General features: G+C 42.9%; 1 protein-coding gene across 5 annotated transcripts in view; it reads right to left on the bottom strand.

Annotated features, from left to right (window-relative positions):
• Positions 1-265: 265 nt before the first annotated feature.
• Positions 266-16,548, bottom strand: part of RNASET2 (ribonuclease T2) — a 41,106-nt gene continuing 24,823 nt past the window's right edge. For 4 of the 5 annotated variants that reach the window (XM_067535925.1, XM_067535924.1, XM_067535923.1 and 1 more), the window contains exons 7-10: positions 13,871-13,984; positions 3,442-3,487; positions 3,153-3,227; positions 266-810 (exon numbers count right to left, since the gene is read on the bottom strand). In XM_067535925.1, the coding sequence (XP_067392026.1) occupies positions 622-810; positions 3,153-3,227; positions 3,442-3,487; positions 13,871-13,984 (424 nt within the window). In that variant the 3' untranslated portion in view covers positions 266-621. Of the gene's footprint in view, positions 811-2,871; positions 3,020-3,152; positions 3,228-3,441; positions 3,488-13,870; positions 13,985-16,548 lie in introns of those variants that run through there. The other variant, XM_067535927.1, reaches the window with a different exon arrangement.

The following is a 16,548-nucleotide window of genomic DNA, read 5'->3' as shown; positions in this document are numbered from 1 at the left end:
GAGCGGGTCTTCACTGACTGCTCAGTCGATCCAGAGAAATCGATCTGATGGCGGCAAATTTGCCACCGTCAGTGAAGACATAGCATTAGTAACTAGCTCTGAACAAGATGCTTAATTATCAAGTCTGAGTCAGTTTTTTCTCCCTAGAAACTCCTCTCTACTCTGAGAAATAAGAATCTTTTTATAGTGGGATGAGGGATTAATTCATGCTGTTAGCAATTCCAAAAAAGCAAACAAACAAACACACACAAACACACAAAAAGTGCCCAGATAAAGGATTGGATTTTAATGCCAATGGGAAATTCTGAACTTTAAGAAGTCATTTCTCTTTTAATTGAGTCTCTCATTTCCTATTGTAAAAAACAATCAGATTCCGACCTCAGTTAAACTAATGCAATTACTGTAGATTTCCAGCTATATAACTGACATGAGAATCTGGCCAATTGCCTCTTGAATACAAAATAAACACTTTGTACTTATAGCACTTCAAACATTAATCCCCACAACTTTCCTGTGAGCTAAGCAAGTATAGTATCACTTAACTCAAAACAGCTTTTCCCATTGCTTTGCAAAGTGTCTTAAAATTAGGCATGTTACCAAGTATTTCATGTTCTGGAGGCTTCAGTGGTAAAAGTGAACCTGTGCAGGGTAATATGTCAGAGTATCATTACAGACAGACAACTCCTCTGTCCTGAAATGCCAGTCATTTTGCATCATGTAGGATTCAGCCTTTGAGTGTGTACAGTTTCTCAGCTCCAACTCTTTGGTGAAACAGAATTCAATCTGACCAATTATTTGCACTTCTTCACCCTAGAAACAGTAAAAAATAAGATGCTCAGCTTTTAAAGGCACTTACAGAGGATTCTTGTTGTAGAGGAGAAAATAAGCTAATCCTCCAGATATATTCCTTGTTATGGTATATTGAAGATACATCACTGTAAATATGTAAGATACAGGTGGGTGATATTTCTAGAAGTATCCATACCTAAGATATTGGATATCCTTTTGTAAGATTCATACTAGAGGGAAGGTCTAATTTACACTGATAAAGAGATCCCTCATCACTGTTGTAACTGGGCACCCTACAAAAAGAAGAAAAATACCAGATTTTCTTTGTAAGGAAGTAACTGCACGCACATACACATGGTTAATGCCATAAATTAAGGATCCAATCTGGCAAACACTATTGATCCTAGTGCTTACTCTCAGAAGAAGCCACATTGACTTCAGTAAGGTAACTTACAGTGACAAGTATCATGGGTAGTAAGTGTTTGCCGGATTGGGTCCCAATGTTATTGCAACTATTACGAAATTATTTGCCTTCTATCCCATCATTGCCAGTGATCCCAACTGAATGCTGAAAACTGGTGCCCTCTCACATACACAATAAGAAACTGTTATAACTCTGACCCAAGGTAATTCTCCAATAGAGTTAGAAGCCTGAGGAGACTTTTGTAAAAATCTTTTTCTGAATTAACCCGCTATCTAAATCCTGTGCAGGAGCAAATTCCACAGCTTGATTACATGCTGTATAACGATGTATTTCCCTTGATCATTTTTAATCCCACCTAGTGTCCCCATGTTGTTCTGTAATTAGACTGTAAGCTCTTTGAGACAGGGAGCATATTTCTGCACCCATCATGACCAGGACATTTGACACTGTTGCATCACAAATAAAAAGAGTGTTAGGAGCATCTGAGCAGGGATCCATGACAGCGATCACTGTTTCCACCACTCTCATTGTCTCCCCTCTTACTCCTTTCCAGTATAGAAATAACCCCTGTCTGTAACCTGTTCCCACATATGCAGCCTCTCTGGCTTAAAAGTATTGGAGCAACTTCTTGTTCCCATTGAATATGATGGCAAAACTCCAATGTTCATTTGTTGTTTAAGATGTCCTTAAAAGGAAGGCTACTGGTTTTGATAGGTGGTAAGTCTTGCCCATGTACTCAGGGTCCAATTGATCGTCATATTCAGGGTCAGGAAGGGATTATCACGCAAGTCAGACTGGCAGAGACCCTGGGTGTTTTCCCCCTTCCTCTGCAAGCATGGGGCATGGGTCACTTGTAGGTTTAAACTAATGTAAATGGAAGATTCTCTGTAACTCGAAGTCTTTAAATCATTATTTGAGGACTTTAATAACTCAGTCATAGGTTAGGGGTCTATTACAAGAGTGGTTGGGTGAGGGTCTATGGCCTGCAATGTGGAGGAGGTCAGACTAGATGATCACGATGGTCCTTTCTGACCTTAGTCTATGAGTCTATGATCTAGAGGTTTTAAATGTGAAAAAGGAAGGGCAGAGACTCAGACTACTGCTAAAGCAAATTAACTTGACAATACAAAAGATATTGTAAAAGATGTTGTAAAAAACTGCAAAAGCCATTTTAATTTGGAATGGTTTTCGTGAAATAGCTTTCTGCATGTGTGGATAACTCAGCCAAATGTTTTCCAGCAAAACAGCTTTATTAAACTGTGATAAAGGGAGTCTGGAGACTATTAGAGCTGTTCTGTGATCTTTTTAGGAAAGGTCACGTCACAAAGTGATAATGAAAAGGGCAAAAAATAAAAATCACAGCTATATAGCTAACTGAAGTCAATGTCCTGTGCATTGTTTTGTAGCCTAAATATAGTTTATTTGACTTTGGTACAATAGGTAGAATTGTATTTGTGCTGTAACGTATGATTGTGCACACTGAATTCTTACTGCATTCTAACTTGTAGATCAGTTACTGGCAAGGAAAGGGAATACAGAACCAGATTTTTAGGCAGCATTGTGGGAGAAGGCAGACCATTTAGCTCTATCTTTTGAAATCATAGGAAAAGCCAGAAAAGTTTGTTTAAACTTCTCTGAACATGAATTCTTTGGGGACCCCCTCTAATGTAAGCCTTTGAGTTTGCCATGATCCACATGTACCATAGGGTGAAGTCTTTTTATTTTTAGTAGGACACAGGAACTTGGTCTAAGCTGAGTCACTTGACAAGCACTGTATGCTTTGAGGTAAATATATTTCAAAGGATACTTGGAATGTCCCAACATAGAAGCAAAACAGAAAGGAAAATCATTAGAAGTTAACAAATTTAGTTTCATCATGCACAAGGTAAACTTCTGTCTACTACTTCAATCAACAAAGGAAATTATAAAAAAGTTTTACCTCTTTTGGAGGAAGGCACTGAATCTTTGGTGTTACTCCATAACAGCTTGTAAGGGCTTCTTTTATGGCTGTCATCTGAAGATTTAAAAGCCAGAGAGAGTTGAAAGGCATATAAGTATCATTTCAACAAATTCAATATTTGTATGGTCACAAAAAGAATTTTGCATGAATACAACTGTAAATAGCTATACAATTAGAAGAGATTGCTTATCTGCAGCAGGTTTGAAGCTACCCACTCCTTCTAGCAGAGGTACATTAAAAAGACTTTATAAGTATGATTACTTCTTACCTGGTAATAGGTACTGCTGGGCTTTATCCCAACTTTCAGGAGATAACTGAAACAAATACAAAATGCCTTTTGTGGAGTAATATATCTTACATTTCATGTAAGTCACTGCATGTAGATATACTACAGTTAACCAATGGGTAAATGGAGAATCCCAGAAAGGAAGCTAGACAGACAGATTAAAGTAAGGGGAACGAGAGAAGCTCAACTCCCCCTGCTCTCCCAAGCTTGGGTAACCAGCATCCCCTTACTCCTTGGTTGGTGCAGTGAGAACTCCCCTTCACCTGCTTGAATCTACTTTCACCATTAGAGCCAGATCCTCAGCTGCAGCTGGGAGAGGGACCCACCGTGTTCTCTGCGCTCCCCAAATCCATGGGTGTGGTGTGCCAGTCACCTGGTACAGGAGCAGCAGGTCACATCTCCTTTTCCCTTAGCTGACCATAGGGAGGGAAAGGAGTAGGGGTTATGGTCACTCTGTGCTACTGGAAATCCCCCTACAGAGGGAGGTTTTCCAAGTTTAGTGCCGCTTTGTACCAGTGGAAGAGCACAAAGTGGCTGGAGCATGGCTCAGGATTCAGGATCATTGTCAGCTGAGAATAATCAAACAAATTTTCCAGGTAATTTAATATTAAAAGTATACTTTTAAATTATAAGCCATCCAATGAAGCTAAGCAGGATGGGTAGAATCCACTAAAGTACTTTGGGTCCTAAGTCCCTGTTTAGACATCCCAGTCCATGTTTTAGGCACGTAAGCCCCACTTTTGGCTCCACTGTGATCCTCAAAACTCTCACTGAACCTGTAGGCACTAAGCTCCCTCAGCGCCTAAATTATTTATAGTAAAAGTTCTGTAGGCACCTATGTTCCTCTCTCTGTGCATGTGCACTGCTGCCTTCCTCTAAGTGTCCTCACACCTATCTGCTGCCCAAGTCCCAGAGTGGTCCATGAACCAGGGGAAGACAGGTCTTTGCCCACCTGAGTAGAGGCAGTGCCAAATCCAGTAGGAGTGCTCGAAAGGTGCCTACCAGACAGATCCCATTCAAAATTCTACCAGAGGAGGTGGTGGTGGTGATGCCGCCCACCTTATCACTTTTAGCCCAGTGACTAGAGCACTCATCTGAGATGAGGGAGATCCAGGTTCAATTCTCCTTTTTCTGCCAGAGGGGGAGGAAGGATTCAGACAGGAGTCTCCCACCTCTCTGGAGAGTGCTCTAACCACTGAGCGAGGGGACAGTCAGATGTGGGGGCTCCCTCCTGCTCAAGCTGTTCCACTGTGGATAAATAATGAAAGAATGGTTGGAGCAGGCGGACTGGACATGGAATCTCCCAACCCCCAGGTGGGTGCCTTACCCAACAAGTTACAGACTCATTCTCTCTCCCTCTCCCCCCCCCAATGACTATTCCACTCATTAAATCGTTATTGGGCCAGAGAAAGTGAGAGAATGACTTTGTAGTCCAGTGGTTAGAGAACCCACTTGGGAGTTGGCAGACCCCAGGGACCAGTACCCCAGCTCTAACCTCTCATTATTTATCCACAGTGGAACAGCTTCAACAGGAGAGACTGAGGGAACCCCACATCTGCATATCCCTGTCACGGTTCAGGATAACTTCACCTGTCCATGCTCCAGCAAGGACACTCACCCCGTCCCTCAGGCATCCAGCTCCCCAGCAATCACCTCTCTTGCCTTCAGACCAGGGTATTTCCAGGCGGCAGAGTTCCCTGCTTACACTGTGAATTCCCCAGCAAAGCAGACTGCCTAAGGAGGCCTCCTTTGCTTTTCTCCTCAGAGGTTATAAACAGCATAATTGCCTACAGGTATAAGTTACCACACAGCCCTTTCTAAGCAAGCACATTTCTTCTTAAGATGAAAGCATTACAGAGTCTATATTAAAAACAATAAAATAACCTACACACGCCAACAAGCTTACAAGAGATTCATCACCACCAATCTCCAATAAGGGCTCTGGTCCATGTCAGTCCTTCATACCCTTCCCTAAGGACTGTCGTCCCCCGGCCAAAGCTCCTGTTTGTTTGCTGGATCAGTATTAAGTCTCTGAGTCAGTTTAAACTCATTCTATTTATCCAAAAGCACTTTCTTTGTCTGCAGGCCTCTGGAGAATGCAGTTTGAACTAGCATAAGTGAGCCCCTTTAGGAGGAGGTGCCTCTCTGGAGGTGATACAACCTGAGTGAATTTGCCTAATCATCCCTCACAGTTCTTTGCTCCTGGAAGGGCTGTGGTTACCCTCCCCCATGGAATTACATACAGTCCCTGGCACACAATGATACATACACTTAATACAGTAAGATCTCTCAGAGATACTGCAGGAAATTGCCATATCTGTCACAATCCCACAGGTCAGTTGTTAAAGCCTTCTTCTGAAAGATGGGAGTCCCTTCTTCAAATCCCTTCTCCCCCTATAGCCGGGGGGCGGGGGAGGGGGGAATTGGAACCTGGGTCTCCCACATTCCAGGTTAATGCTGTAACCAGTGGACTAAAAGTTATAAGGCAGGTAGCACCATCTCCTCCTTAGGGCATTTTGTGTGGAGTAAGGCAGGCACCTAACTCATTCCTGCAAGAAATGCCTGAGGTATCTAAGCCATCTAACTCCAGTCAGCAGGTATTCTAGGCACCTCCCCGCAGCCTGGACTTCGGTGCCTATCTCTGAGAGGGTTTAGCACAAAGCCCTCTGTTTAGCTTAGGCAGCTCCCCATCTATCATGCTGGCTTTTGTGGATTGCATTCTTAGGCGCCTATTTCTCCCCATTGATTGTATGGAGAACCCTAGGAACCTAACTCAGGCTGGATGGATCACAGCGTTGTTCCTGTTTTTTCTAGGTGCCTAAAAGTTAGGCACCGTGATGCTCAGCATTGCTCTGCCGACTCCCTTCATGGATCCCACACTCCAGAAGCTGAAGTTGGTGTACCTCATTCCTCTAGGCCTGATCCTAAGAGGAGCTCAACAACTCAATTGCCAATGAAATTAATGGGCCATATCCCAGCCATCGCAGTTCAATAGGAATTGTAAATGTGCAGCAGCACACAAGGTTTAGTCAAATGAAAGCTGATGGTACTCAGCACCTGGCAAGATCAGGCCCTGGAGGCCACACCAGTTTTAATCAAATTGACTGAAGGCATGTGCCCAGTAAGACTATGCCTACACTACAGTTTATGTCGGCATAGCTTACGTTGCTCAGGGGAGTGAATAAATGACCCCCCCCCCCCCCCCCCCGAGCAACATAAGTCACAATGACATAAACGCCAGTGTGGATAGTGCTATGTCAGCAGGACACAGCCACTGCCACTCCTGGGGGCTGGAGAAGTTAAGCCGACGGGAGAGAGTGGTTATATTAGAGAGCGTACAGCAATGCAGCCGCATTGGTGCAGTTGTGCCGCTGCAAACTCTCTAGTGTAGCCGTGTCCTAAGTGACTGTCTACTCAGTCATTCGACACTGGATTTTTGTAGGTTGGTAACTAAGAAGATACAGTGTTATTCTTACAACAGCCTGGAGTCATTACCTCAAAGAAAATAATTTTAAAAAAATGTGCATGTACCATTATATAGGGGTTGAAAGAAGAAATCTTCTAGCATTTCTAGTTCTAAATATTCCAGTTGGAATTTGCAAATCAGTGCAATAGGAATGTTTAATTTAATATTCACTGGAAGAATTATGAAGAATTTTAATGCTTTTTTTTTTTAAAGTGGTAAGAAAAAACCCATTAGCTATTAACTTCAAAATTTTTCAGTCTCCATTCTTTGTTTTACAGTGCAACATACACTCAAAGCAAAAAGCTCTACTGTCGGTCACCTTTCCATCTGCAAATCATTCCTTAGTAACACTGTAAAAGCTACCCAGGACAATAGAATGCAGGCAATTTACTAATCAGACATATCTGAACAGATTTCATTATTGCATCTGACATGCTCAAAACTTAGATCTAGAAAAATCTGACTGGATATTAGAAGGCAGCTACACAGACTGGAGGGAATGAAGATCAGTATTTCATATTGTTCCGTGTATGTAAGAGGAGTAAAAAAGACTTTGATAAGGAGTTGTTTGAATTAGACAGCAACAAAAACACATTTAAAAAAAAAAAAAACAATGTAGGTTAAGTACTGAAGAATTTTTTCCCTTCTCTTAGAGGATTGTTTTGTGACATATGGAGGGTATCTCAAATGTCAAATATGGGGCCATGAAGACATTTTTCCCATGCAGTGCACAGGCAGGGACCTAGGGTTTTTCTATTTGCCTTTTTATGTAGCAGCACTGCACCACTTAGAAAGCTGAGAAAAAGAAAGAGTAAAGTAGTGTCACAGGCTGGCTGGCCCTGAAGTAGGTTCAGCGCCCCTATGCCAGAACAACTGCTCCCAGTTTGGCCATTTCAGAGAGCAGGCCAACACCTAGGGGCTTTAAAGAACTACAGAGAATCTGAGAGGAGTGAAACCTGGTAAGACAGACTCTGAGCGAGGACTGTCTGGGAGGAGAAGATTGGCAGGAGAGGAGGGCTGCCAGACCCAAAAGGAGTTACTGGGCAGAAGGCTGAAAGCAAAGAGAACAAATAAAGGGGTTTGTGGTTGACTTCCCCGAGCCAGGGCCAGAGGGATGAAAGGGAGAGAACAGTGGTGCACTGACGGGGGCGAGAGGGGGCCAGGCCCCCGGGTGCTGTCCTGGGGATGGGCAGGGCACTGGCCAGGCCCTTCATGATGTGCAGGGGATGGGGAGCACAGGAGGCTCTGAGGGGGACTGGACGGAGCCCAGGGAAGGTGGTGGGTGGGAAGTTATGGGTGACCAGGAGGAGGAGGATTTCCCCCCCTCCCTCACCTCGCTATCCTCTGGCTGGGGGTGAGGTCCCTCCGCACGGTAGGGGGAGCCGGCACCAGATCTGATTGGGCTGTGGGGCTGGAGCAGGAGAGGTGGGCACCGCGTGGCAAGTAAGTGCGGGGGGTGGGGGGAGGAAGAGTGGCAGTGGAGCCCGGCCAGAGCTGGGGGAACTGCCACCATGAGCATCAGAAAGTCCCTGGGGCACAGGAAGGAGGAAAGCAACACGTCTCCCCCACACAGGTACAGACCACCTCTTCCTCAGGACAGCTGGGGACCCCTCCTTCCCTGTGCAGGGAACATGAGGGGAGGGACACAAATGCAAACCTTGGCCTCTGGGCGCCGGAGACCCATGGTACGCCACTGGAGGAGAAGCAGCAGCAGCAGAGGGAAGTGCATGCTGGTCTAGGTGGAAATCGAGGACAGGAGATGACTGAAGGCAGGGGAACAGTGGAGGGGCTCATCCACTGACAACTCCATGCTGTGCAGCTGGACTCAAAGAAACAGTGAGAGGGCCAGGGGAAGTGAAAAACGCTCTCCTGGCAAGAACGATCTCCCAACAGAGAGGCTGTGGGGGTTCCCTCTGGGAAGAGCAGGATTGCATCCCAGTGGGAAGGGCTGGTGTGACTTTCCAAGCAGAGGGACAGAGGAGGACTGACAAGGAGCTTAGGAATGGTGGAAGATTTTTAGTACAGCTTTTGACACCAGTCCTACATGATATTCTCATAAACAAACTAGGAATATGTGGTCAAGACAAATTACTATAGGGTGACTGCACAACTGAGTGAAAGACCGTACTCAGAGAGTAATGACCAATGGTTCACTATCAAACTGAGAGGGCATATCTAGCAAGATCCCACACAAGTCAGTCTTGGGTCCAGTTATATTCAATATTTTCATTAATTACTTGAATAATGGAGTGGAGAGTATGCTTATAGCATTTGCTTGTGACACCAAGCTGGGAGAGGTAGCAAGCACTTTGGAAGACAGGATTACAATTCAAAACAACCTTGACCAACTGGATAATTGGTCTGAATTCATAGAATCATAGAAGATTAGAGTTGGAAGAGATCTCAGGAGGTCATCTAGTCCAACACCCTGCTCAAAGTAGGACTAACCTCAGCTAAATCATCCCAGCCAGGGCTTTGTCAAGCCGCAGCTTAAAAACCTCTAAAGATGGAGATTCCAGCACCTCCCTAGGTAACCCATTCCGGTGCTTCACCACCCTCCTAGTGAAAAACTTTTTCCTAATATCTAACCTAGACCTTCCCCATTGCAACTTGAGACCATTGCTCCTTGTTCTGTCATCTACTACCATTGAGAACAGTCTAGCTCCATCCTCCCTGGAACCCCCTTTCAGGTAGTTAAAGGCTGCTATCCAATCCCCCCTCATTCTTCTCTTCTGCAGGCTAAACAAGCCTAGTTCCCTCAGCCTCTCCTCATACGTCTTGTGCTCCAACCCCCTAATCATTTTTGTTGCCCTCCGCTGGACTCTCTCCAACTTGTCCACATCCTTTTTGTAGTGGGGGGCCCAAAACTGGACAAAATATTCCAAATTCGGCCTCACCAATTCCGAATAGAGGGGAATGTTCACTTCCCTCGATCTGCTGGCAATGCTTCTACTAATGCAGCCCAATATGCTATTAGCCTTCTTGGCAACCAGGGCACACTGCTGACTCATATCCAGCATCTTATCCACGGTTACCCCCAAGTCCTTTTCTGCAGAACTGCTGCCTAGCTCATCGGTCCCTAGTCTGTATTTCTGCATGGGATTCTTCCTTCCTAAGTGGAGGACTCTGCACTTGTCCTTGTTGAACCTCATCAGATTTCTTTTGGCCCAATCCTCCAATTTGTTTAGGTCCCTCTGTATCCTATCCCTACCTTCGAGGGTATCTACCACTCCCCCTAACTTAGTGTCATCTGCAAACTTGCTGAGGGTGCAATCTACCCCATCCTCCAGATCATTAAGGAAGATGTTGAACAAAACCGGCCCCAGGACCGACCCCTGGGGCACTCCACTTGTGACCGGCTGCCAGCTAGACATGGAGCCATTGATCACTACTCATTGAGCCCGATGATATAACCAGTTCTCTATCCATTTTATAGTTCATTCATCCAACCCATACTTCAATTTGCTGATAAGAATACTGTGAGAGACCGTATCAAAAGCTTTACTAAAGTCAAGGTATATCACGTCCACTGCTTTCCCCACATCCACAGAGCCAGTCACCTCTTCACAGAAGGCAATCAGGTTGGTCAGGCATGACTTTCCCTTGGTGAATCCATGTTGACTGTTCCTGATCACCTTCCTCTCTTCCAAGTGCCTTAAAATGGATTTCTTGAGGACCTGCTCCATGATTTTTCCAGGGATTAAGATGAGGCTGACCGTTCTATAGTTCTCTGGATCCTCTTTTCTTCCCTTTCTTGAAGATGGGCACTATATTTGTCTTTTTCCAATCATCAGGGACCTCCCCCAGTTGCCAGGAGCTTTCAAAGATAATAGCCAATGGCTCTGAAATCACATCAGCCTCAGCACCCTCGGATGCATTGCATCTGGTCCCATGGACTTATATATGTCCAATCTTTCAACAAGATGAAATTCAATAAAGACAAGTGTAAAGTACTACACTTAGGAAGGAAGAAATCAAATGCACTACTACAAAATGGAGAATAACTGACTAGGCTGTAGTATTGCTGAAAAGGACCTGGGGGTTACAGTGGATCATAAATTGAATATGAGTCAACAATGTGATGCAGCTGCAAAAAAGGCTAATATTCTCATGGGTAGTAACAGGTATGTGTTACATAAAATATATGAGGTAGTTGTCCCACTCCACTTGGCACTGGTGAAGCTTCACCTGGAGTACTGTGTCCAGTTCTGGGTGTCACACTTTAGGAAAGATATGCATTGGAGAGAGGCCAGAGGAGAGCAACTAAAATGATAAAAGGTTTAGAAAAACCTGACCGATGAGGAAAGGTCAAAAAACTGGGTATGTTTAGTCTTGAGAAAAGAAGACTGAGGAGGGGCCTGCTAACATTTTCAAATATGTTAAGGACTGTTATAAATAGGATGTTGATTAATTGGTTTCCATGTCCTCTGAAAATAGAACAAGAAGTAATGGGCTTAATCCGCAGCAAGGGAGATTTGGATTAGATTAGATATTAGGAAAAACTATAAGGGTAGTTAAGGTCTGGAATAAGCTTCCAAGGGAAATTCTGGAATCCCCATCAATGTAGGTTTTTAAGAAGGTTGGACAAACACCGGTCAGGGATGGTCTAGGTTTATTTGGTCCTGCCTCAGCATAGGGGGCTGGACTTGATGACTTCTTGAGGTCCCTTCCAGCCCTACATTTCTATGATTCTACCATTCTTGAATTGTGGATGCCAGAACGGGATACAGCATTGGTTGCACCAGTGCCAAATAAAGAGGTAAAATAACCTCTCTACTCCTACTCAAGATTTCTGTTCATGTTTCCAAGGATCACATTAGTCCTTTTGGCCACAGTGTTGCACTAGTGTTTCATGTTCAGCTGATCATCCACCACGACTATGATATCTTTTTCACAGTCTCTGCTTCCTAGGATAGAGTTCCCCACAGTCTAAGCATGGCCTACATACACTCTTTGTTCTTAGATGTATACATTTACATTTAGCCATATTAACACACATTGTGCCCAGCTTACCAAGTGATTCCCATCCATATCAATGACCTGTTCTCTTCATTATTTACCATTCCCCCAATTTTTGTGTCTTCTGCGAACTTTATCAGTTCTTACTTTGTTTTCTTCCAGGTCATTGACAAAAATGTTAAATAGCATAGGGGCAAGAACTGATCCCTGCAAGCCCCCAAGAGAAACACAGCTGCTCAATGATTATTCTCCGTTTAGTTACATCTTGAGACCTACCAGTTAGCCAGCTTTTAATCTATTAAATGTGTGCCATGTTAATTTTATATCATTCTAGTTGTTTTAATCAAAATGTTGTGCAGTACCAGTCAAAAACCCTATGGAACTCTAAGTATATTACATCAAGGCTATTACCTTTATCAACCAACCTTGTAATCTCATCACAATACGATATCAAAGTAGTGTGACAGGATCTATTTTCCATAAACCCATGTTGCTTGGCATTAATTATATTACCCTCCTTTAATTCTTTATTTATCAAGTCCGGTATTAGCCTCTCCATTATCTTGTCCAGGTCTGATGTCAGGCATAATTCCCTGAGTCATCCCATTTCCCTTTTTTAAATATTGGCAATCAATATTAAACATTTATAATCAGCCCCAAGGCTGATAATTTAATGTAGGATTCACATGGGACATCTATATGCTGTAAATTTGCACATTCCAAGAGGGAACTGAGACACTTAACAGCCACTACACAGTCCTGAGGGGCATTTTAAAAAGTGTTCCTAATTAACGTATACCTGAGGAGCTAGGACAAGTTATTATACCAGATCTAAAATTTTTGTGTGTAGCCACCGGTGTGTTGGAGCAGTGAGTAGGGATTATTTAATAGGAATAGGCAGACATATCACACTACTGACTGCCTATGAATGCATGGTGGGGGCTTTGGCATTGGAGGACCTTGGTCTTTCAGGCTGTCTTCTGTTTCTATTGAAGCTTCCTCTGTGTCCTCTAAATCTCAGGCTATTATTCTCTCTCTCTCAGAAGCTCAACAAGAGTTTTGCCCTTGACGTGTCCTTTTCCACTTAGAAAAACACTGGATACATTTTATTTTCTATATTTTCTGGGGGGGTTTTCTTGGCCCTACTATTGTAAAGCTTAGTTCCTCAACCACAGTGTTGTATATAGGGTTTTTTTTTAAATCTACAAGAATGTTTCCAGTTACATTACAGCACTCCTAAAAGGTACAGTAGCTAAAGCTTGACTTCCAATTCGACTGTCTGTTATGACACCATGCAAGTATCTCCAGCTCTAATCCTGTAAATGCTTTTGCACATGCTTAACACGAATGCCGTTAGTAATTCCATAACAATTAGTGGGGCTACTCATAGCAGTGAAGTTGAGCACATGTGTAAGTGTGTGCAGGATCAGGGCTTCAGTAAACAAATGGCAGCCTATGGTATTTAAAAATGTATCTAGCTCAAGGTCAATCCTGCCATTCTCACTGCAGTCATTAGGAGTTTTGCCTGAAAAGGATGGCAAAATTGGACTCATTAGAGTCAGTAAAGACACTTACTGACTGCAGTGGAAGTTGGATTGGTGCCTATATACAGAATTTACTAGTATCATGTGATGAGAAAAAGAGACTGTACTATAACTTAAAATGGTAGCAGAATAAACCTCACTCTTGCTTTAGAGCACTGGTTCTCAACTTTTTTATATCAGGGACTGGCTTACTGTCTTCCTAAACCTTGTCAGGGAGATCTTGGGGGTCGACAAGGAGTCTGCCATGGATCAGCGCTGGTCCACAAACCAGTCATTGAGAAACACTGCTCTAGAGTACAGTATTAAAGACAAGTGGTACCAACAATCATTTTTCTATTGTAGAGTGAACCTTTTTAGGGTTTTTTCTTTGTTTTTAAGTGTATATCAAAGCCTCTCACACCAACTAAAATAATAAACCCATCGAAGGATGAGATTTCCATACCTGTTGAGGTCAAGCTTTTGGTAGAGATCCAGTGTTTTACCAAAATATTTCTTTTGAGAATTAAGAGGCTCCACTGTGGCTGCACAGGTCCCATGTTTCTCCCACTCATGTTTCCTATGGGAACAAAGCTAAATTAAGAGATGTGAAATCTGTCCAGGGATATTCAGAAGGCCAAAAGAATGTCCCTTTAAGGTAAGAATTCTTATCCAAATATTTGTCTAAGAACAAGCACCTGACAGGTGAAGTTCACAATTGAAGCAGAAGAAAATCCTCACATCTCTTACAAACAACTGCCCATACAAATAGCTAGTGTAGGCAAAAATCCCAGTGCAAAACCTCCAAATCCTCTCCCCATATCACCCTGTACCTCAATACAAGTCAGCAGAGATACTGATTTCTACAAATACATATTTTTACTTTACCATAGGAGCCAGGTGAGAAAAATGAAATGCCTCCCATTCCCAGTGCCAGCATCTCAGACTGAGACTTGATTAGATGTGATAAGGCAGAGCATCCTAGCATGTAGAGCATACAACACAAAGAGAAAACATTGCTATAGGAAGGCAGATTTTCACAGCAGTATTAGAGCAAATTGCTAAGGAAATATCGGGATGAAGCAATCGTTAGATCAAAAGAAGATAGAAGCTAAATTGCCATCTGACAGAGACCATGAATGTTACAAACAGTCAGTGGCAGAGCTAGAAACAGCTACATTTTATACTTGTACTTCAGGGTTTTGTGGATTCTGAAATGTAACAATACATATAAAGCCATACAGTGACAGAATGGATTTTTCAAGTCTGATAATTTAGGGCCATGTACACTAGAAAATACAATACAAAGACCTGCCTTCATGAGATTTTATTCTTCAGTACAGAAACAAAGTTCTATCTGGCTGGTGAATTGGGAACACTTTTTTTTTCCAGTAAAACATTACAGGAGACTGTATGAGAGAGCTTCACATTGTCCTGTAAACTATATAGGAGAGAAAAGAGGATGATTCATTGGTTAACATATTAATCTGGGACTGGGATACCTGTGTTCAATTCCCTGATCTGCCACAGACATCCTGTATGATCTTGGCAAATTGATTAGTCTCTCTGTGACCCAGTTTCCCACCTGTAAATTAGCAATCAGTAATATTTCCCTACCTCACAGGCGTGTAGGAAGGATAAATATATTGAAAGCTGTGATGTGCCCAGGTATTACGGTAATGGTGGGCCATATAAATAGCTTATTCAGATATAGAAAATCATCTGAAAAACATGCATTGTGGACTAACGTAGGTAAGCAGAATATACTCGTTAGTCATGGCTTGACAAAATTTAGTCATACTAGTGTGATAAAAAAATGTTGTATTATGAGAAGCAAGCCATTTTCAGAAAATTAAAACTGTGAGAATTTGCCTAAGCTCTTAAGATTTTAAAATTTCTTTTAGTATAAATTTTAGTGAGGTCTTTTACGCTAACAGTAGCAGGCTATGCATCAGTTCGAATTTTAAAAGCAATAAAGATGTTCTAAAACCTGGTGTCTACTATATTGTCAAGCCTATCAGTATCCAGAATGCAATGCAAAAAAAAAGCCATATTCTGTTTTGTCCATGGACTAACACAAAGCAGGAGATTCAGCCATACTAAAAGTGTATTTACAGTGAAAGATAAAGGTGTGGAATCTTTAACATGGGCATTCTTCTCCCAAAGTGTTCTTTAGTGATTGGGGTTAAACAGATGTCAGCACAAAACACAAAAAGCTTATAACGAATGATTATAAATCCCTTCATTTTTTCGATGTTTAACTTTCAATCCCTTGACTCTTGTGATACCCTCTTTATACAACACAAAGAAGCATAAAAAAAGGAAATAATCCAATTTTTCTTCTTTTTCAGGATGCCTTTGAGTTATCCGTTTACAATAAAAGTTAAAGAACTTTCTTACAATATGAAAACTCTTATTAAATACTTAGAAACTGGGAAAGAAACCTACAGAGTTTTTGAGCTGGGAGTGAATATGGAGACTGAGTTCAAAATTTTTTAGGGTTTTTTTTGGGCAGGGAGTGTGGCATGTGTAACTGGAAGACTGTATAAATATCTGAAATTAGGAGTTTAGAATGAAAATGTTTCTGTTATTACTATAATGTTGTTTCATTCGAGTTAATACAAATGTGACAGATCAGAATATATCTGTATGTATCTATTCATATCAAAATACAAATCAGAGGCTCTGCAGCTTGGTGGAACTTTAGGAGCATGCAGCAGCTGCTTGGATGAACGACTGCTAATTTCAGGGTCTAGGCTGGGGTTCTCAAACTGGGGTCGGGATCCCTCAAGAGGTCGTGACCCCTTTTATTTTGAGGGGGAGTCGCAAGCTGTCAGCCCCTGCATGTGCCATGGCTGCAACTGTCAGCCCCGTGCATGGCTGACTGCCAGAGCCCTTCAGAGCTGGGTGGCGAGAGAGCAGCAGCTGCTAGCTGGGTGCTCTGAAGGCAGCGCCACCCCCCAGCAGCAGTTCAGAAGTAAGAGTGGCATGGCATTGGGGGGGGGGGGGGGGGGGGGGGGCTCGTCACAGCCTGAAATATTTTCAAAGGGGATCCCAGAAAAAAGTTTGAGAATCCTTGGTCTAGGCAACCCGACTGTAGTGTTTCCACTGACAAGAGCTCTGCCCAGCCCAGCAAAAACTCAT

Source organism: Emydura macquarii, unplaced genomic scaffold (assembly GCF_026122565.2).
Source record: "Emydura macquarii macquarii isolate MOO-44397 ecotype Brisbane River unplaced genomic scaffold, CSIRO-AGI_Emac_v2 contig_3517, whole genome shotgun sequence".
NCBI classification, from domain to species: Eukaryota; Metazoa; Chordata; order Testudines; family Chelidae; genus Emydura; species Emydura macquarii.
This window is presented reverse-complemented; position numbering and strand designations above follow the sequence as displayed.